Source organism: Thalassophryne amazonica, chromosome 6 (assembly GCF_902500255.1).
Source record: "Thalassophryne amazonica chromosome 6, fThaAma1.1, whole genome shotgun sequence".
Taxonomy (NCBI): Eukaryota; Metazoa; Chordata; class Actinopteri; order Batrachoidiformes; family Batrachoididae; genus Thalassophryne; species Thalassophryne amazonica.
In genome coordinates, this window is record NC_047108.1 from 78,172,070 (window position 1) to 78,193,889 (window position 21,820).

The window sequence follows — 21,820 nt, forward strand, 5'->3', positions numbered from 1 at the left end:
CAGGCGACATTGAAGGAAATTTGAAACTGCTGGCTAAGGCTAAGCATAAATTTGGTAAGATTGTAATTCACGTCGGCAGTAATGACACCCGGTTACGCCAATTGGAGGTCACTAAAATTAATATTGAATCGGTGTGTAACTTTGCAAAAACAATGTCCGGACTCTGTAGTTTTCTCTGGGCCCCTCCCCAATCAGACTGGGAGTGACATGTTTAGCCGCATGTTCTCCTTGAATTGCTGGCTGTCTGAGTGGTGTCCAAAAAATGAGGTGGGCTTCATAGATAATTGGCAAAGCTTCTGGGAAAAACCTGGTCTTGTTAGGAGAGACGGCATCCATCCCACTTTGGATGGAGCAGCTCTCATTTCTAGAAATCTGGCCACTTTTCTTAAATCCTCCAAATCGTGACTATCCAGGGTTGGGACCCAGGAAGCAGAGTTGTAGTCTTACACACCTCTCTGCAGCTTCTCTCCCCCTGCCATCCCCTCATTACCCCATCCCACGTAGAGACGGCGCCTGCTCCCAAGACCACCAATAACCAGCAAAAAATCTATTTAAGCATAAAAATACAAAAAGAAAAATAATATAGCACCTTCAACTGCACCACAGACATAAAACAGTAAATGTGGTCTATTAAAACATTAGGTCTCTCTCTTCTAAGTCCCTGTTAGTAAATTATATAATAATTGATCAAAATATTGATTATTCTGCCTTTGGCTTTGCTCAAAATGTAAATGAGTCCACCCACCACTTTAATCATACCTTAGATCTTGTTCTGACTTATGGTATGGGAAATTGAAGACTTAACAGTATTCCTGAAAACCCCCTTCTGTCTGATCATTTCTTAATAACATTTACATTTACTCTGATGGACTACCCAGCAGTGGGGAATAAGTTTCATACAGTAGAAGTCTTTCAGAAAGCGCTGTAACTAGGTTTAAGGATATGATTCCTTCTTTATGTTCTCCAATGCCATATACCAACACAGGGCAGAGTAGCTACCTAAGCTCTGTGAGTGAGATAGAGTATCTCGTCAATAGTTTTATATCCTCATTGAGGACAACTTTGGATGCTGTAGCTCCTCTGAAAAAGAGAGCCTTAAATAAGAAGTGCCTGACTCCGTGGTATAATCACAAACTCACAGCTTAAAGCAGATAACCCGTAAGTTGGAGAGGAAATGGCGTCTCACTAATTTAGAAGATCTTCACTTAGCCTGGAAAAAGAGTCTGTTGCTCTATAAAAAGCCCTCCGGAAAGCTAGGACATCTTACTACTCATCACTAATTGAGAAAATAAGAACAACCCCAGGTTTCTTTTCAGCACTGTAGCCAGGCTGACAAAGAGTCAGAGCTCTATTGAGCTGAGTATTCCTTTATCTTTAACTAGTAATGACTTCATGACTTTCTTTGCTAATAAATTTTAACTATTAGAGAAAAATTACTCATACCATCCCAAAGACATATCGTTCTCTTTGGCTGCTTTCAGTGATGCCGGTATTTGGTTAGACTCTTTCTCTCTGATTGTTCTGTCTGAGTTATTTTCATTAGTTACTTCCTCCAAACCATCAACATGTCTATTAGACCCATTCCTACCAGGCTGCTCAAGGAAGCCCTACCATTAATTAATGCTTCGATCTTAAATATGATAAATCTGTCTTTATTAGTTGGCTATGTACCACAGGCTTTTAAGGTGGCAGTATTAAACCATTACTTAAAAAGCCATCACTTGACCCAGCTATCTTAGCTTAGTTATTGTACTTGGCCCCCACAAATCTTAGAAACATGGTGTCTAACCAGATCCTTACTCTGGATGGCATTACCCTGACCTCTAGTAATACTGTGAGAAATCTTGGAGTCGTTTTTGATCAGGATATGTCATTCAATGTGCATATTAAACAAATATGTAGAGCTGCTTTTTTTGCATTTGCACAATATCTCTAAAATTAGAAAGGTCTTGTCTCAGAGTGATGCTGAAAACTAATTCATGCATTTATTTCCTCTAGGCTGGACTATTGTAATTCATTATTATCAGGTTGTCCTAAAAGTTCCCTGAAAAGCCTTCAGTTAATTCAAAATGCTGCAGCTAGAGTACTGACAGGGACTAGAAGGAGAGAGCATATCTCACCATATTGGCCTCTCTTCATTGGCTTCCTGTTAATTCTAGAATAGAATTTAAAATTCTTCTTCTTACTTATAAGGTTTTGAATAATCAGGTCCCATCTTATCTTAGGGACCTCATAGTACCATATCACCCCAATAGAGTGCTTCGCTCTCAGACTGCAGGCTTACTTGTAGTTCTAGGGTTTGTAAGAATATAATGGGAGGCAGAGCCTTCAGCTTTCAGGCTCCTCTCCTCTGGAACCCAGCTCCCAATTCGGATCAGGGAGACAGACACCCTCTCTACTTTTAAGATTAGGCTTAAAACTTTCCTTTTTGCTAAAGCTTATAGTAGGGCTGGATCAGGTGACCTTGAACCATCCCTAAGTTATGCTGCTATAGACTTAGACTGCTGGGGGTTCCCATGATGCACTGAGTGTTTCTTTCTCTTTTTGCTCTGTATGCACCACTCTGCATTTAATCATTAGTGACTGATCTCTGCTCCCCTCCCACAGCATGTCTTTTTCCTGGTTCTCTCCCTCAGCCCCAACCAGTCCCAGCAGAAGACTGCCCCTCCCTGAGCCTGGTTCTGCTGGAGGTTTCTTCTTGTTAAAAGGGAGTTTTTCCTTCCCACTGTCGCCAAGTGCTTGCTCACAGGGGGGTCGTTTTGACAGTTGGGGTTTTTCCGTAATTATTGTATGGCTTTGCCTTACAATATGAAGCGCCTTGGGGCAACTGTTTGTTGTGATTTGGCACTATATAAATGAAATTGATTTGATTTGGATCAGTTTGGATATGTCAAAGTACTTGAAGATGTCATGTTGCCTTATGCTGAAGAGGACATGCCCATCAAATGGGTGTTTCAACAAGACAATGATCCCAAGCACAATAGTAACAAGCAAAATCTTGGTTCCAAACCAACAAAATTAATGCCTCGCAGATGTGAAGAAATCATGAAAAACTGTGGTTATACAACTAAATACTAGATTAGTGATTCACAGGATTGCTAAAAAGCAGTTTGAACATAATAGTTTTGAGTTTGTAGCGCCAACAGCAGATGCTACTATTATTGGAACACCCCCTTTTCTACTTTTTTTTTTACTAATAGCCCAATTTCATAGCCTTATGAGTGTGCATATCATGAATGCTTGGTCTTGTTGGATTTGTGAGAATCTACTGGTACCTTGTTTCCCATGTAACAATAAGAAATATACTCAAAACCTGGATTAATCTTTTAGTCACATAGCACTACTATTATTCTGAACACTACTGTAAGTAACCTTCTCTGGGAATGTTTCATCGATCTCCTCTTGCAGAGTCTTTTGGATGTCAGGGTTGGTTGCGAGGTTGTATGCTAAAAGTACAGTGAGCTGTGCTGGTTTCATATCCAGCAAATATAATATCATGGCCTGTGATAGGATCTCATGGGCAGGCAGCCCTGTTATGGAAATACAGTGTCATTAAACTACAGTCACAACCCCTGCTGGAGCAAAGGGAAAAGAGTGATCAGATCTGCAGCAGCAACATGGAGAAAACATTTCACTGAAAGCAGACTGTCCAACAGCTCACAAATAAGCTTCTCTTCTGCTATCATAAGAGAGAGCTAGAGAGGCTAAACCAGGGGAAAGCTGCTGGACCAGATGGTATCAGCCCTCAGGTGCTGAAAGCATGTTCCAGCAGGGCTGTGTGGAGTAACCCAGCGTCTCTTCAACCTGAGCCTTCACCTTCAGAGAGTTCCAGTGCTGTGGAAAGCATCCTGCCTAGTCCCAGTGCATAAGAAAGGGCATTCTGTGACTCCTAATGACTACAGGCCAACAGCACTGACCTTGCACATTATGAAGGTGATGAAGAGACTGGTCTTGGCACACCTCAGATCACTGGTATGCCGACACAAGACCCCCTACAGTTTGCATATCAACCCCATCTAGGTGTGGATGATGCTGTAATATATCTGGTGCAGAAGGCTTACTCTGCCCTGGACAGACTCGACACAACAGTTCACATCATCTTCTTTGATTTCTCCAGCGACTTTAACACCATCCAGCCTTGATTGCTGAAGGTGAAACTGGAGAAAATGCAGGTGGATGCTCCCCTGGTCACATGAATCACTATCTGACAGGCAGACCACAGTTTGTGATGCTTCAGAACTGTGTGTCTGAGCATCTCATCTGTAACATCGGGGCCCCCCAGGGAACTATTCTATACCCCTTCCTTTTCACCACCTGCACTGCAGACTTTAAGTCTTTGAGTCGTGTCATCTACAGAAATTTTCTGATGACATGGCCATAGTTGGGTGTGTGGAAAATGGTCGGGAGGATGAGTATAGGGACCTGGTTGACCAGTTTGTGAGGTGGTGTGGGGAGAATCACCTGCATCTGAATGTGGCAAAGATGAAGGAGATGGTGATGGATTTCAGTTGGAACAAGCCCCCAGCTTCTTCAGTCTGCATCAGTGGGACTGATGTGGACATAGTCCCATCATATCAGATCATCTACCTGGACAATAAACTGGAGTGGTCTATGAACACAGAGGCCGTCTACAAGAAGAGCCCGAGCCGGCTTGACTTCCTGAGGAGGATCAGATCCTTAATACACTCAACAAAATATAAATGCAACACTTTGGTTTTGCTCCCATTTTGTATGAGATGAACTCAAAGATCTAAAACTTTTTCCACATACACAATATCACCATTTCCCTCAAATATTGTTCACAAACCAGTCTAAATCTGTGATAGTGAGCACTTCTCCTTTGCTGAGATATCCATCCCACCTCACAGGTGTGCCATATCAAGATGCTGATTAGACACCATGATTAGTGCACAGGTGTGCCTTAGACTGTCCACAATAAAAGGCCACTCTGAAAGGTGCAGTTTTGTTTTATTGGGGGGGGGGGGGGGGGGATACCAGTCAGTATCTGCTGTGACCACCATTTGCCTCATGCAGTGCAACACATCTCCTTCGCATAGAGTTGATCAGGTTGTCAATTGTGGCCTGTGAAGTGTTGGTCCACTCCTCTTCAATGGCTGTGCGAAGTTGCTGGATATTGGCAGGAACTGGTACACGCTGTCGTATACGCCGGTCCAGAGCATCCCAAACATGCTCAATGGGTGACATGTCCAATGAGTATGCCGGCCATGCAAGAACTGGGACATTTTCAGCTTCCAAGAATTGTGTGAATTGCCGTAATTTCCACCACAACACTGTAATGTCCCTTTAAACAGTTTGTATGAAAGATTGTTTGGGTAGTTTCTATGGAGATAAACAGTGACATCAGAGCACATGTATATAGCACCAAATCACAACAAACACTTGCCCCAAGGCGCTTTATATTGTAAGGCAATGGTGTGGTGGAAATTACATTTACAAGACCAATAGTGCCCGTAGTTAAAGAATCACCCTTATCTGTTGCACATATGTGTTTCTCCCTCAGTTTTTCTTATTGCTTGTTTTTTTTTTTTGGGGGGGGGGGGGGTCTTTTCTTGGGGTCTTTTGGGTTAAATGTTTTAGTTTTACTTTTACAACCCCAATTCCAATGAAGTTGGGACATTGTGTAAAATGTAAATAAAAGCAGAATACAATGATTTGCATATCTTCTTCAACCTATATTCAATTGAATACATCACAAAGACAAGATATTTAATGTTTAACTGATAAATTGTTTTTGTGCAAATTTTTGCTCATTTGAAATGGATGCCTGCAACACATTTCAAAAAATTTGGGACGGGGCAACAAAAGACTGGGAAAGTTGATGAACACTCAAAGACCACCTAATTGGAAACAGGTGAGTGCCATGATTGGGTATAAAAGGAGCAACCCCAAAAGGCTCAGCCGTTCACAAGCAAAGATGGGGCGAGGATCACCACTTTGTGAACAATTGTGTGAAAAAATAGTCCAACAGATTAAGAACAATGTTTCTCAATGTTCAATTGCAAGGAATTTAGGGATTCCATCATCTACAGTCCATAATATAATCAGAAGATTCAGAGAATCTGGAGAACTTTCTTCATGTAAGCGGCAAGGCTGAAGACCAACATTGACCTTCAAGCCCTCAGGCGGCACTGCATCATTGTGCAAAAGGATCTTACCGTGTGGGCTCAGGAACACTTCAGAAAACCATTGTCAGTTAACACAGTTCGTCGCTACATCTACAAGTGCAAGTTAAAACTCTACCATGCAAAGCGAAAGCCATACATCAACAACACCCAGAAACACCGCAGCCTTCTCTGCACCTGAGCTCATTTGAAATGGACAGACGCAAAGTGGAAAAGTGTGCTGTGGTCTGATGAGTCCACATTTCAAATTGTTTTTGGAAATCATGGGCGTCGTGTCCTCCGGACAAAACAGGAAAAAGACCAACCAAATTGTTACCAGAGCAAAGTTCAAAAGCCAGTATCTGTGATGGTATGGGGTGTGTTAGTGCCCATGGCATGGGCAACTTACACATCTGTGATGGCACCATCAATGCTGAAAGGTACATCCAGGTTTTGGAGCAACACATGCTGCCATCCAAGCAATGTCTTTTCAGGGACATCCCTGCTTATTTCAGCAAGACAATGCAAAGCCACTTTCTGCACGTGTTACAACAATGTGGCTTCGTAGTAAAAGAGTGCGGGTACTAGACTGGCCTGCCTGCAGTCCAGACGTGTCGCCCATTGAAAATGTGTGGCGCATTATGAAGCGCAAAATATGACAATGGAGAGCCCAGACTGTTGAACAACTGAAGCCGTACATCAAGCAAGAATGGGAAAGAATTCCACCTACAAAGCTTCAGCACTTAGTGTCCTCAGTTCCCAAATGCTTATTGAGTGTTGTTAGAAGAAAAGGTGATGTAACACAGTGGTAAACATACCACTGTCCCAGCTTTTTTGAAATGTGTTGCAGGCATCCATTTCAAAATGAGCAAATATTTGCACAAAAACAATAAATATCTTGTCTTTGTGGTGTATTCAATTGAATATAGGTTGAAGAGGATTTTCAAATCATTACCTCCGCCAAGGAGGCTATGTTTTCGGTTGCGTTTGTTTGTTTGTCTGTCTGTCAGCAGGATAACTCAAAAAGGTTTGAACGGATTTTGATGAAATTTTGTGGAGTGGTTGGAAATGACAAGAGGAACAAGTGATTAAATTTTAGTGGTGATCCGGTGACCCTATAGCCTTGTTTAGAGAAGTGTTTCATAAATGTTAAAAAGTTCATATATTGCAGTTTAGTTGAATAATAAATTGAATTTTGTCTCTTATTTGATTTTGTCTATAAGCACATGCAATATCAATATCAGTGCTCAGATGACAGTGGCTTCTGGGAAAGGTGCAAGTTGCAATAAACTGTGATGCCAAGCACTAAGGATACATGCTATCCAGTCACAGCAGATGAAACTTTTTTTACTACTGAGCAAACATCGTTAGACGTTTTTAGGTTCAGTGGTTCCACGGCGTGTAGATGTAATGGCGTCAGTGACCCCATGGCCTTGGCGGAGGTTTGCACTCTAAGTGCTTCTAGTTGTATTCTGTTTTTATTTACATTTTACACAATGTCCCAACTTCACTGGAATTGGGGTTGTATGTTGACGGACTAAAAATCAATCAATAAATAAATGTTACTTTTAGCAAATTTCAGGAGTGATTAAATCTATTCCATGTTATTTAATTTCTCTGTCTGGATTTCTACTCTACCTTTGAGTGAGCTCTTATCCTGTGCAGCACCTTCTTCGATCTGAGTATCCACCATCAGCTGCACAAAGTCCACTTGGTTCTGCCGTACAAACAACATTCTAAAAAACTATTTTAAATTGATATGTACATACAGTTACCCTGAGCCACATGTTCCAGGGAAAATTTACCAAACAACACAAAAAAAGAAACAAAAAAGGCCACTCAAAGAGAGCAACATCCGTGCCTAACACAGTTGACACCAATTTGTGTCAATTACTTCTTTTTGATTAATTAATTCTTTTCTTTTCGACTAAAGTCTGTGAACATCAGGGCGATACAAAATTTAGAACTGTAGAGTTCTAATTTTGCATCCTGTTTGCAACCTCATTTCAAAATTCAAGTCATATTCAGGGAATGAATTGAAATTCAAGAGTTCTCAATTAAGTTCTCAATTTTGCACAGCCCTAACACGGGTACCATGCTTCACCACATCCACCACACCACAGAACTGTATTGGGTTGTGGATGACAACTGCCCAGGCAGTAATACAATAATAACATGGCCTGTGATTCAGTGATACAATATATGGCTCTGTGTGGTTGTGAAGTTTGAACAGTTTGGACCAAAATTAATCATTCACTAACATACAACCATTCCACCATGTTTAATTCCTATTGAGCTAATAGTAAGTCCCTTCGGCTGCTCCCTTGTTTGCACTCGGGGTCGCCACAGTAAATCCAAGGTGGATCTGCATGTTGAATTGGCACAGGTTTTACACCGGATGCCCTTCCTGACGCAACTCATTGGCTCATCAGAAAAGTAGAATGCAAATGAGGTTATTGCAATGACATTTGTTTTTTTCCCAACCATTTACTGACAATCAGCCAAGTGATTGTCAAGGGCTGTGATGTACAGTAATCACTACTAAACTCTTTTTAAAAACCAGATTAAGTTCTCTCTATCTTATTAAAGCCAGTCCCTTCGGCTGGTCCCTTGTTTGCACTCCAGGTTACTTCAGCAAATCCAAGGTGGTTCTGCACGTTGAATTGGCACAAGATTTACGCTGGATACCCGTCCTGATGCAACTCCACATTACATGGAGAAATGTGGCAGGGGTGGGGTTTGAACCAGGAACCTTCCACACTGAAACCAAGTGGACTAACCACTTGGCCACCATCCCTGCCTTATAACTATCCTATACTTGGTGTTATTGAATCTCTGCATTTCCTTCTTACTTCTGTTTGTTGCATTACCAGTGGACAATTGTCATCACAACCAAATTCTTGGTGAGTGTTGCTGAAGTATACGGCTCTACTATTAGTTCTTTGTTTAAGATGGTGCTACAGTGAACTAGTCATTCTGGACGAGGAATAAGCAGAAGAATTGTGGGGTGGAGTGAAAACTGAGAAGTGTCTAATTAATGACTAATCTGGCAATGGCATCAATAAAAACAGTGACTTGACAGTTGTAGTCCACTTTCCTGGGACTCCGCTCTTCACTTCCTGGTGGTCTCTTCAGTTGTAGCGTGTTGTGATCTCTGGACCCTATATGTATATGGTTGCTTAGGTACATTCCTGTCACTGCATGTCTGACAGTTCCTTGTGCATTTTTTTTGTTCTGATCATACGACTAAAGCAGATGGCCACCCTCTGAGTCTGGTCTGCTTGAGGTTTATTCCCATAAACAAAAAAACACCTGAGTGACTTTTTCCTTACCACTGTTGTCACTGTGCTTGCTCCTGGGGTGAGTAAGGCTTAAATCTTGCTCTTGTATTGCGCGTTGGGGCAACTTACAGTTACTTGTATGCAAAACTTTGGCCACCCCTGATAATTTTCATGATTTTCCTTTATAAATCATCGGTTGTCTGGATCAGAAATTTCAGTTAAATATATCATATTGCAGACGAACACACTGATATTTGAGAAGTGAAATGAAGTTTCTAGTATTTACAGAAAGTGTGCAATAATTATTTAAATTAGGCGAAAATGAGGCACTTTTCATCACAATATCACAAGCCAATAGATTAATGTACATTTCATGCTCCTGAATCATGACATGCCATGAGACAGGGTTGATCCAATCATGAGAAAGGATTGTTAAGGTGGTGATTTACAAATGTTTCTCCTCTTTGCATCTCTTCTAATGAGTGGCAACATGGGACCCTCTAAACAACTCTCAAATGACCTGACAACAAAGACTGTTCAACATCATGGTTTAGGGGAAGGATACAAAAAGCTAGAGATTTCAGCTGTCAGTTTCCACTGTGAGGAACATAGTGAGGAAATGGAAGACCACAGGCACAGTACTAGTTAAGGCCTGAAGTGGCAGGCCAAGAAAAATCTGAGATAAGCTGAAGCAAAGGATGGTGAGAGCAGTCATAGTCAACCCACAGACCTGCTCCAAAGACCTACAACATGATCTTGCTGCAGATAGTGTCTCTATTCAACTATACAGCACACTTTGCACAAAGAGATGCTGTGTGATGCTGTAATGCAGAGGAAGCCTTTTCTGCGTACACGCCACAAACAGACAAACATTTAGACAAGCCAGCTTCATTTTGGAATAAGGTGCTGTGGACTTATGAAACTAAAATTGAGTTATTTGGACGTAACAAGGGGCGGTATGCATGGCTGAAAAAGAACACAGCATTCCAAGAAAAACACTTGATAGCTACAGTAAAATTTGGAGGTGGTTCCATCATGCTGTGTGGTCAGTGAAGGTACTGGGAATCTTATTAAAGTTGAGGGTCACATGGATTCCAGTCAATATCAGCAGATTCTTGCGAACAATGTTCATGAATTAGTGACAAAGTTGAAGTTGCGCCGGGGCTGGATCTTTCAACAAGACAACGACCCTAAACACTGCTCAAAATCTACTAAGGCATTCATGCAGAGGAACAAGTGCAATACTCTGGAATGTCCATCTCAGTCCCCAGATCTGAGTATTTCTGAAAATCTGTGGTATGATTTTAAGCGGGCTGTCCATGCTCGGAAACCAACAAACCTGACGTTTTGTAAAGAAGAATGGTCCAAAATACCTTCAACCAGAATCCAAACTCTCATTGGAAGCAATGGGAAGTGTTTAGAAGCTGTTATTTCTGGAGGTTCTACTAAATATTGATGTATTTTTTCTGTTGGGGTGTCCAATTTTATGCACCTGCCTAATTTTGCTTAAAGAATTATTGCACACTTTCTTTAAATCCTATAAACTTTATATTTCACTTCTCAAATATCACTGTGTTTGCTATATGATATATTTAACTGAAATTGCTATTCTAAGCAACCAATGATTTACAAAGGAAAATGATGGAAATCATCAGGGGTGCCCAAATTTTTACATACAACTGTATGTTGTAATTTGATGCTGCATAAAGAAACTGAACTGAACTGATGTAATTTCAAACTTGACCTCTTTCAGTTGATCGCTTGTGAATGACGGAGAAAGCACACTGCGGATTCTCTTCCATTCCTCATCTTCTACAACTGACGTGGCATCGTGCAGTGATCCGTTAAAGCCAAAATCCTAAAACCCACACACATACAGGATGACTTATTTAGAGAGCACATTTGGGTAAAAACAGTAAAAAGTGCGCATTTCTCATACTTACCCGCCTGTTGGTGAAAACAGAATAGCACTCCTTAACCAGAATGGTTTTGATCATGGATGTGTCCATTACAGCCAGTACAGGCTGCCTTCCATCATACAACCTAGTAATACAATCGTGTTTGTCAAATGTACATTGTTTAAGGATATTTTCAGATTTAAAAAAAAAAAAAAACATGCTGATATGAAAACATTGTTAGTAATCAAGCCTTGCTGTGCTCTACTCACCTTAGTGAAAAAAATTGTTCAGGGAGGAATGAATGACACACCATGGAACAGACAAAATATCCAAATAATGCTCAAAACACTAATGCAGGGATGTTCCTGGGCAAAAGTTCCACTCATCATAAAAAATGGGCCTTTCCCAACAATGTGTGCACAGCCAGTCTTGATGCCTGTTGTAAATAATGAGTGATTATAATATATATGTACATTACTGTTTTGACAGTGGTACATTTCTTGTTTGTTGAGTGTGCGTATTAGGGTTATGACAAATCTCAAATTTATTAGCCTGGGGTTATAAATGATGAACTTTTACCTAAAACTCACAAAAATGACTTTGATTTTGCCAGACCTTGAAAAAACCTCCTGCACCTAAGACTGTTTCATATTTCACATTAAAACACCTAGCGGCTCTAACACTCTTTATTATAAGATGTCAGTTTTACATACAATATACATGAGGAATACATGAAAATGAGTACATATAGCATTTGTAGTGTTTTTAATAGTGTTTCAGATTTGTGTATTAGTGTTAATAAATTTGCTGTTATGATATTTGTCTGTTTTGCAAGGAGAATGAACCTCCTCCATCAACTTTACAGCTCTCTCAGCTACTATGTTGGAGCGAGGCACATCAGGGTCACACTCACCACTGCTTCCTTCCTCACTATCACTGGATTCGAGGGTTCTGATGTGTGTTTGGCCCTTTTTAAATGGATGGATTGTTGACATAGTAGGAGCCACTTTCACAGTTGTATATCCCACCCTGCCTCCTGATTCAATTTGTCTTTTGTACAGTTCTTTGTCCTCACTACAAAGCCAATTTCCATTTGTTTTTGTAATATCGAACAGATGAGCAAGATTTTCTTCAAATTCTGCATTTGGTCGCTTTCTGTGTTTTTCAAAAGATGTGATAAGCTTGTCAACCTTTGCAGACACTTGTTGTTTGGAAAGAACAGGAAAATTCAGCTTCTCCCAAAGCTCAACAATTCCTCAGATATTTTTTCTGAGTCTGTCATGTCATCCTTTCAGTTCATCAAAAATTCCCAAGAATCTTATCTTGGGAATCTATCTCTGTTGGAAGGCATTTTACATAATGGTTCACTCATATCCTGTTTTAGCTCTGGTATACAAGGACGGCACTTTGTGCTTGATTTTAAAATTTGTGCCCATTTTTCCCCAGCTACTTCCACTGCTGACATTTTACTTTGCAAGCACATATTTCCAAAAAGAAGAACTCAGCAGCAGATCTTCCAAAGCAATACTGCAAAGAAAGCAAAACTGTATGAATGATGTGATGTGAACAACTATACACTGGTGTAAATGCTATGAAATACAAAAGCAAAACACTGCAATAGATCAGCACATCACATTATTTATAGATTTTATTTTATCTGTTATCAATTTTATCTAGTTTACCTTTATTTTTTTTATTTCTTTTAATTATTGTTTATTAATAGATTTTAGCAAATTTATTTGTATATATTTTCTTGTTATTTCTTGATACTTGTTAATTCTTTTCTTGTTACGTTATTTTTAAATAGTATTGTGTAAACTCATGTATTTTTAAAAGTAATGTGGTGCTAGGTGCGGGAGGTTTTTTACATGATCCAATGAAATAAACTTCAAAAAAGTGATCTATGGTTAAAAGTTCATCAAATGCAACATCAGGAAAATGAAAGTTTTGAAAAAAGTTTTGTAGTCATAACCCTAGTGCGTATGTCTCACAGTGTGTGCCTTTCTGGGTGCATGTTCAGTCATTTGTCTTTTCTTGTATTTGAATTCATCCTGGTGTTGGTTGACTGTCTGTCTGTGTGTCCTCTGCCTCCACCTTGTGTTTGTCTTTGGTTTTACATCTGGGGGTTTGTCTGCGTTGATCCTTGCCCTCTGACTCCCCCGGTGATGGTTCCTGGTGTTGTCTGTGTTCAAGTGTCTGTGAGCCGTCATGTCTGATTGTTTCACCCTCTCTGGTCTTTGATTATTTTTCTATCTGCTGTTGAGTCGTTGCAATCTTATTTTATTGTGTTTCACTGCTGTTTATTTATTTATTTATTTTTTATCATAGTTGTATTTCTTTTTCATCTGTAGCTTGTCTTTCTGTTTTATTTTGGTATCTGACTGTTCTTGTTTGAATTAACTTTCTTCCTGTGCCACTCCCCAGCTGTTAGTAATGTCCCACTCCTGTCAGACATTTGTTCATTAGTTCCTCTGTGTATTTAAGTCTGTGTTTTGCTTTGTTTGTTTGCTGGGTCCTTGCTGTTAGTTACTTTAGTTCTTACTGCCAAGATTTTCAACTCCCGAGTTTTTCCTCTTCCTCACCTACTCTAGGATTTCTGGACTGTTTTTCAACTTCTGTTAAATAAATCATTGTGGTTTGCACCCAATTCCTCTTTTTTGTGGCTACCCTGCATTTTGGGTTCAGTCAGACTTTGCTAAATCCTAACACTGTTTTTAGGTACATGCATGTACTGCACCATTACCATCTTAAAAAGAACAAATAGAAAATCAAATATATGTCTACCCAATGTTTTAATTTTTTGATGTTCAGCCTAAACCAAATTTGGTTTCAAAGTCAACATGGCTCAAACTGCATTACATTATTTTTAAATGTTACATATTGTAAATTACCTACAATATCTACTATGCCCAGCATTCTACTACTTTGAAAAATAAATTATTCTAATTCTGAATTATATTATTACTATAATGTCCAAAAAATGTCTTTAAAATGGCTTCAAAAGAGGATCTGAAAGAGAAAGCAGGTGCACCTGCTATTTTTATGACTAACAGCTGCCTACCCTGAAACATCTAGATTGATGCACACTGTGTATATAAAACAGACTTATTGCATATTTAAAGTGAAAGAGTGCATTAAAGTATTCTCAAAACATGAAAAGTGCTCTGTTGATCTCAGCAGCAGACTGGCTGCTCACTCCATCTTGCAAATGAAACGAGAGGAAATTATTGATCCATGTGAATAAAAGACTTGCTACATATTTAACTCACAGCAGTGTGTTAATGCACTTTTAAAACATGCACTGTGCTCTGTGCTGAACTCAGTGGCATTGTTCGTGCTCAGTCACTGCAATGTGTCAGCTCCACTGATAACTCACAAACAATGCAAGACAAAGCATGCCATTTTAATTTATATCGTACTGACCAATTTTAACAGACTAATTCCAGTCAGATTAGATCAGATAGGTACATCCTTATATGTCCAGTTCTGATGTATGTGTCAAAAGGGCACACAGCAGATTTATCAGTGCATCTTTTGAGGAAATCAATGCGGAAAAACCACAGTTTGCACTCTCAGAAACATCACTGTAATGAAAAACACTAGAAACCTACTTTAGGGCCCCTTCACACATAGTGTGAATAAAGTAGAACTCACGGTGAAACAGCTCATATGATCAAACCACAAAACATTGCACCAACGGCCAGGCATGCATGATGCCGCTGCAATGGTTCGTGCACGCAGGAACACACTGCCAGCAGCTCCACGACGTGGTTACACATCACGCAGCTGCTGTGAAGAAAAAAAATATAAAAAATAAAAAATACGTGTTGTGACGGTTTTGTGCACGTGGGAACACAGCAGCTGCTGAAAATAAAAATTACATGCAACCCATGGGACTCGAACCTGTGCCTTGCAAAAGCGCTGATTGCCAGTCAGAAACATTACCACTTTTTATGTCCACGCGATGACAGCAAGCAGACACACGTGCATCACAGTGGGCAGTTGTTAGTCCATGTCCGTCCAAACACAGTACGTGTTGTCCAGCTGGGATGTCTAGAATGACAGATCTCCACAGCAGCTTCTGTCGGTGATCACACCTCCTGTCAGTTTAGAGCACACACCAAAGCCACACTCGTGGGGCACTTAGACAAATTTCACCTCCTGTCAGTTTAGAGCACACACCAAAGCCACACTCGTGGGGCACTTAGACAAATTTCACTGACAGCACGACAGTGATTGTCTGCTGACTGTTGTTGTGTTAATAGTGCGAATGGCCACACATTTTCTATAGTGCCATCCGAGCAGTGTTAGAAGTTTGTGCGTATCACCTGGAAATTGGCCGACACCTTCTGCGAGAAGGATCGATGGGCCCACACAGCGCACACTCCATCTTTCAGCCACTGGTGTGTGCAAATAGATGTAGCAACAGGTGTACGAGGTGTTTAGGCAGGTACGATTTTACACGTTTTGCACACGATTCCTGCTTCTTGCGGACTTTATGTGCAAATTGACCAAATTCGCACTATGTGTGAAGGGGCCCTTACAATTGTTGGCATGTCAGTGTCTCAACGACATCTGAAGAAATATGGCAAGTAAGAGTTTTTTCTAATATGCCATTTATGTCAATCCTGCATGATTCAGAGACAATAGTTCTTGTAAGTTAGTTTATCACAGATAAGACTTTTTCTGTTTGCAGAGTACAGGAACTCATTGAAATCTCAGATCCAGGACAAGGCAACCCAACTCCTCAGGCACCGTTTAAGGGTGATTCTTTAACTACGGGCACTATTGGCCTTGTAAATGTAATTTCCACCACACCATTGCCTTACAATATAAAGCGCCTTGGGGCAACTGTTTGTTGTGATTTCGCACTATATACATGTGCTCTGCTGTCACTCTTTATCTCCATAGAAACTACCCAAACAATCATTCATACAAACTGTTTAAAGGGACATTACAGTGTTGTGGTGGAAATTACGGCAATAGTATGGGACAACTACATTTTGTTTAAAAAAATCACAACAGTTGTATGACATTGAATACCCCAATTATGTTTTGATTATTTTACTGATATTTTATTCAGAGATATTTTAAAACATTAGAAAAAACGTTTCTTTACCATTCATTTTTATTATTGAGGATCAAAAGTCTGGGTGTGGGACAAGCACAAAACGGCAATATTTGCATATAATGATGCTGAAAAAAGGTGAAAAAGTCATAGACTACTAGAACAAAGTTATTAACACACTTTCATTGTAAAGATAACTATAAAAGTGTGAAAGTTCCCCTTTTTTCTGTTTTTCATACAATATGATCAAAGGACATAATAAGTGCCCGTAGTAAGAATCACCCTTAATAATGCCGCGTTCACACCGGGCGCGATCAGATGCTACAAATTCGCGTGGGTCGCCAGGCGACTGACGCGCCTCCTTCGCCCGGTGTGTCACTCTGCTTGGGTGGACTTTCGCTGCGAAAATTCGCCCCGGTGCGTCATCAAATAGGAGGAGCTTCCATTCCGCTCGCCGGCTCCGGTTGTCAGTCAAGCTAACATGACGGACCTTGATCACACGGAGCGAGTTGCTGTGGAAAGCTCCCAATACAGAGAGTATCATTATTTGCTCCAGGAGCTGTCTGGGTGACGGCCGCTTTCAGCGGTCGTTCCACCTCTGCGGGACCCAGTTTGAGGATCAACTGTCTCGTTTGCGCGCGCACATGTAAATAATAAAAAAAAAAGAGAAAGAAACTCCATTGCTTGCTGCAGCTGGCTCTTCCCCCAAAAAACTCAGTCATAATTGTGTTTAGAAACCAGTCACCATTTGCTTTATTACACAGCTGTGTAGTTAATAAGTAAAATAATCTCCAGGACGATTCGCGCGCGCACGTAAAAGAAAAAAGAAAAGGAAAAAGCTCCGCTCCCGCTGCTGCAAGTAGGGCTGCTGCTCGCTCCAAAAACTGTCATAATTGTGTTTAGAAACCAGTCACCATTTGCTTTATTACACAGCTGTGTAGTTAATAAGTAAAATAATCTCCAGGACGATTCGCGCGCGTGCACGTAAAAGAAAAAGAAACTCCGCTCCCCGCTGCTGTGGTGCTGCTGTTCGCTCCAAAAACTCTGTCATGATTGTGGAATAAAGGACAAAAGAGACATAAGTCCTGCTCACAGGCTGCTACCAGATACAGGACATGTTCACATCTTCAGTAAAACTCCAGACATCTCCACGTCACTCCATATTCAGTCCCTGATTGGTCATCGCGGCGCGACGAGACAAAAAAGTTCAGATTTTTGAACTTGGGGAGGAGGGCAACGCGACGTGACGTGACGCGACGCAATATCGCACCACAAACGCGCAAAACGCTCAAAATCGCTTCACTTGCATCGCTTCACTCGAGTCCATCGCGTCGCGCTGCGCGGTTTGGCACCAAAACGCGTCCTTACATAGGGATTACATGGCAACCTGTGGCTGTAGTCGCTCGCGTCGCGCCCGGTGTGAACGCGTGCTGCAATCGGGCTGTCCATTGATCACAACATCATCCACCAACAAAGGCACCGAAGCCACTGGTTTCTGCAACCATAATCAACACCCAGTCCATGCAAGCCTCAGGCAGTGTAGAATATACACCAGTTTTTTTCTGGGCAAAATTCATAGATTCAGCCCCTTCCTTGCATAGTCCTGTCAGTACCTGTGTATAGGCTGGCTACGACATCTTGGATATCATGCGAATTCTCAAGATGTCCCAGAGTGCAGCTCAATGAATCAAACACCTTGCAAAAATCAACATAAGGTGCAAAGAGGTATTGCTGATAGTCATGCTTACGATGATATATCCAAGATGTTGTAAGTAATCATAAAATGCAAAAAATCTGAAATAACAACAAAATGCAATTTTAGGCTGCAGAAGAACCAGGTTTGAATTCACTTGTAGCCAGGCTTGGGAAGTAACAGAATACATGTAACGTTGTTACGTAATTAGGATACAAAATAAGGCAAATGTATTCCACTACAGTTACAGAAAAAAACGACATATTCAGATTACAGGTATATTTAGTAAAAATGGGGATTAGTTTGAGGATTATAATTTTAATGCATTTTATGATATTATCTGTATATATATTTTTTCTTTGAAACGAAAATGTCCCTTCATGAACAGCGACATGACATCTCCTAACCGAGCAAAATATTGATGAAGTACCTGGATGTTAATGCATTTTCAATGGAGATCCGCGACTGGACACACTCAGAAAAATACTCGCAAAATACGTGTTAAAAAATGCCATTTTGACCTGGATATTGAGCCAGTAAAATTAAATTACATTAAATTATGTCAGAAAAGTATTAAACTTACTCGGACACACACACATTACCAAATATCAGTGTTGAAAGTTACACGGATCTGCGCTGTTCCAGCTGCTGAGGCGTCCTGCTGCAGCAGCTGCTGTGTTCAATGCAGCGCGGCTCCTAAAACCATTACAATACATTTATATATATATATATATATATTGTATTTTTACACAATTATCCTTTATTGACCGAGTTTCATTCATGAAGTCAGTGGTGTGGGTACACATCTCTATGTGTGGGTGTGACTGTGAGCGGCACAGTGCACGGGTCATTATAATCTCTTTATTTTAAGGTGCAAATTAAAAAGAAATCCCCAGTCTTGTCGAACAATTTTAATCACTAACGACAAGTATTTTAACTAGACATTGGTCTAGCAGTGGAAAATATCAACTAGACATAAGTGAAGAGTTAATGGTCCGTGGCATCGGGCGACACAGGTACAGCAGGAGACATACAGCTGTTTATCATCCAAATATCACGGACAAAGTGACAAGAAGAACCAAAACCACTTACTTATGGAAGGAAATATTGTCTCCCTTGTTCCTCCGTTTGTGGCTTTGCCAAAATGCGCAGCTTTCCGGCATATTCAGAGGACAAGTATACATACAGAGCATACAGAGGACAAGTTGGGACATGCCTATCTTGTCTTTCAGTGCTTACCAGTCGAGTGAGTATAAGAGAAATTGTGGAGAGCTGGGCTTGTCCTCTGGCACTCCGAAATGGAGGTGTTCCTTTGTCTCGCTTCATCACGAATCGGTCGTGACGCGCAAAGCCTCCGCACGGCTTTCCATGACAAAATCTCTTGTTAAAAGTGAAATCTGCCAGAAAATGGCTGATGTCCAGCTCTTGTGATAACCAGAGAAATTGCACACGACGGTCCCGGCTCCACACAGCCATCCGTTTAGAAATGATGTGGTGGTTTCTGGCTCTCGATGGCGGCTCGGAGCGCGGCGCGCCGTGCGCCATTGTGGGCCGTCCTTAAAGCTGTAGTAACACTCCTTATTCTCTGTGAAGCCCGTAAAATTTTCACCGAAAGCCAGATAAATTTTTCGAATGGTTTCCAGCTGCCTGTCTCTAACAGTTTCTGAAAAAATTCTGATGGAAAAAAAGCCCAAATCATTCCGCCATTTCCTCGCAATGAAACGACGATGAGAGGGGTGGAGCAGTGCTCACTCAAAGCCTGCCCACAGGCGAATGATGCAACCGACAGCCGTGAAAAAACTCACGCATGCGCACGAAGGTTCAAGCTTGGCTGACGTAAAAACATATGAATCAAATCCATATAGTTTTTGAAAAAAATAAAAGGTCCGTTACTTTTCTAACAGACCTCGTAGTTTCTTTTGTCTGTATTAGCATATTTGATATTGGAGTAATCCAGAAGTAATTGAAAGTAATCAAATTACATTACTTTAATATTATGGTACTTGGATTACGTTACTGATTACATTTTTCAACAGGTAACTAGTAACTGTATTGGAATACATTTTTAAAGTAACCCTCCCAACCCTGCTTGTAGCGCTAAGGACTATGCTGTGTTGGTACCCATATATTTCCTTTTTAGCAATTTGTCAAAAATTGGAATTCTCTCATGTGACACCAATGGCCAAAGAGCTGAGAGGCTTGATTGCTAACAAAGATTTTCTATGGCATATGCCACAATAAGTGAACACATTCATTCAGCACCTCATGACAACTTTACAGGATGACAACTCTAGTTTAATATTAACAAATATTTGCAGACACACTTACCCCCACACCTTTCCATACATCTGATAGCATTTTTTGTCATAGTTGTGGATGTCCTAAGGAATTAAATGAAAACGGAGACACAAATCCTAATGTGTTTCTTTATCAGATCTACAGTATGTTTGATACTCATTTGTTGTGTCTCACCTGTAAGTATCCCAAAAATGTCCCAACGAAGGGCAAAGGTGTTGGTCCATGGATACCTAATTTCTTGAAAAATCCATAAGGAGGATATCCATATCTGCAGATGAAGAGCAGGGTTAGAATTTCCAGACTGTCATATCCATCTCTACCAATGAGGTGATGTTTTCACCCGTGTCTGCTGGCTTGTTTGTCACGAGGATTATATATGATATATATATATATATATATATATATATACACACACACAGTGAGGAAAATAAGTATTTGAACACCCTGCAATTTTGCAAGTTCTCCCACTTAGAAATCATGGAGGGGTCTGAAATTTTCATCTTAGGTGCATGTCCACTGTGAGAGACATAATCCAAAAAAAAAAAAAAAAAAAAAAAAAAAAAAAATCCGGAAATCACAATTTACGAGGGCTGTCCATAAAGTATAGGTCCTTTTTATTTTTTTCAAAAACTATATGGATTTCATTCATATGTTTTTACATCAGACATGCTTGAACCCTTGTGCGCATGTGTGAGTTTTTCCACGCCACTAGGTGCCGTTATTCGTCTGTGAGCACTCCTTGTGGGAGGAGTCGTCCAGCCCCTCGTCGGAATTCCTTTGTCTGAGAAGTTGCTGAGAGACTGGCGCTTTGTTTGATCAAAATTTTTTCTAAACCTGTGAGACACATCGAAGTGGACACGGTTCGAAAAATTAAGCTGGTTTTCGGTGAAAATTTTAACGGCTGATGAGAGATTTTGAGGTGATACTGTCGCTTTAAGGACTTCCCACGGAGCGAGACGTAGCGCAGCACTGCCAGGCGCCGTCATCAGCCTGTTTCAAGCTGAAAACCTCTACATTTGAGGCTCTATTGATCCAGGACGTCGTGAGAGAACAGAGACATTTCAGAAGAAGTCGGTTTCAGCATTTTATCCGTATTTTCCACTGTTAAAGGAGATTATTTTAATGAAAGACGTGCGGACAGGTCCGCGCATCGGGACGCAGCCGGCGCGGTGCGGCGGCACAGGAAAAACACCTCCATGTTGATAACCATTTGTAAAATCCAGGCGGCTTTTGATGGCTTTCAGTGGAGTGAGTATATGAGAAATTGTTTAACAGCTGGACATGTTCCAACTTGTCCTTAAGGCTTCCAATGGAGGTGTTTTTCCTGTGGCGGAGCGTCGCGGCGGCTGCGAGCCGACGCTGCAATCCGCCTGCACGTCTTTCATTAAAAAAATCTCCTTTAACAGTGGAATATCCGGATAAAATGCTGAAACCGACTTCTTCTGAAACGTCTCTGTTCT

The 21,820-nt window shown here is 40.8% G+C and overlaps 1 protein-coding gene across 1 annotated transcript in view; it reads right to left on the bottom strand.

The window, feature by feature from the left end:
* The window catches only part of LOC117511476 (cytochrome P450 3A30-like), a 53,024-nt gene that overhangs the window by 26,795 nt on the left and 4,409 nt on the right, over positions 1-21,820 (bottom strand). The window contains exons 2-6 of the mRNA XM_034171496.1: positions 20,535-20,628; positions 20,391-20,443; positions 11,347-11,446; positions 11,148-11,261; positions 10,741-10,776 (exon numbers count right to left, since the gene is read on the bottom strand). Of these exons, the coding sequence (XP_034027387.1) occupies positions 10,741-10,776; positions 11,148-11,261; positions 11,347-11,446; positions 20,391-20,443; positions 20,535-20,628 (397 nt within the window). The remainder of the gene's footprint in view (positions 1-10,740; positions 10,777-11,147; positions 11,262-11,346; positions 11,447-20,390; positions 20,444-20,534; positions 20,629-21,820) is intronic.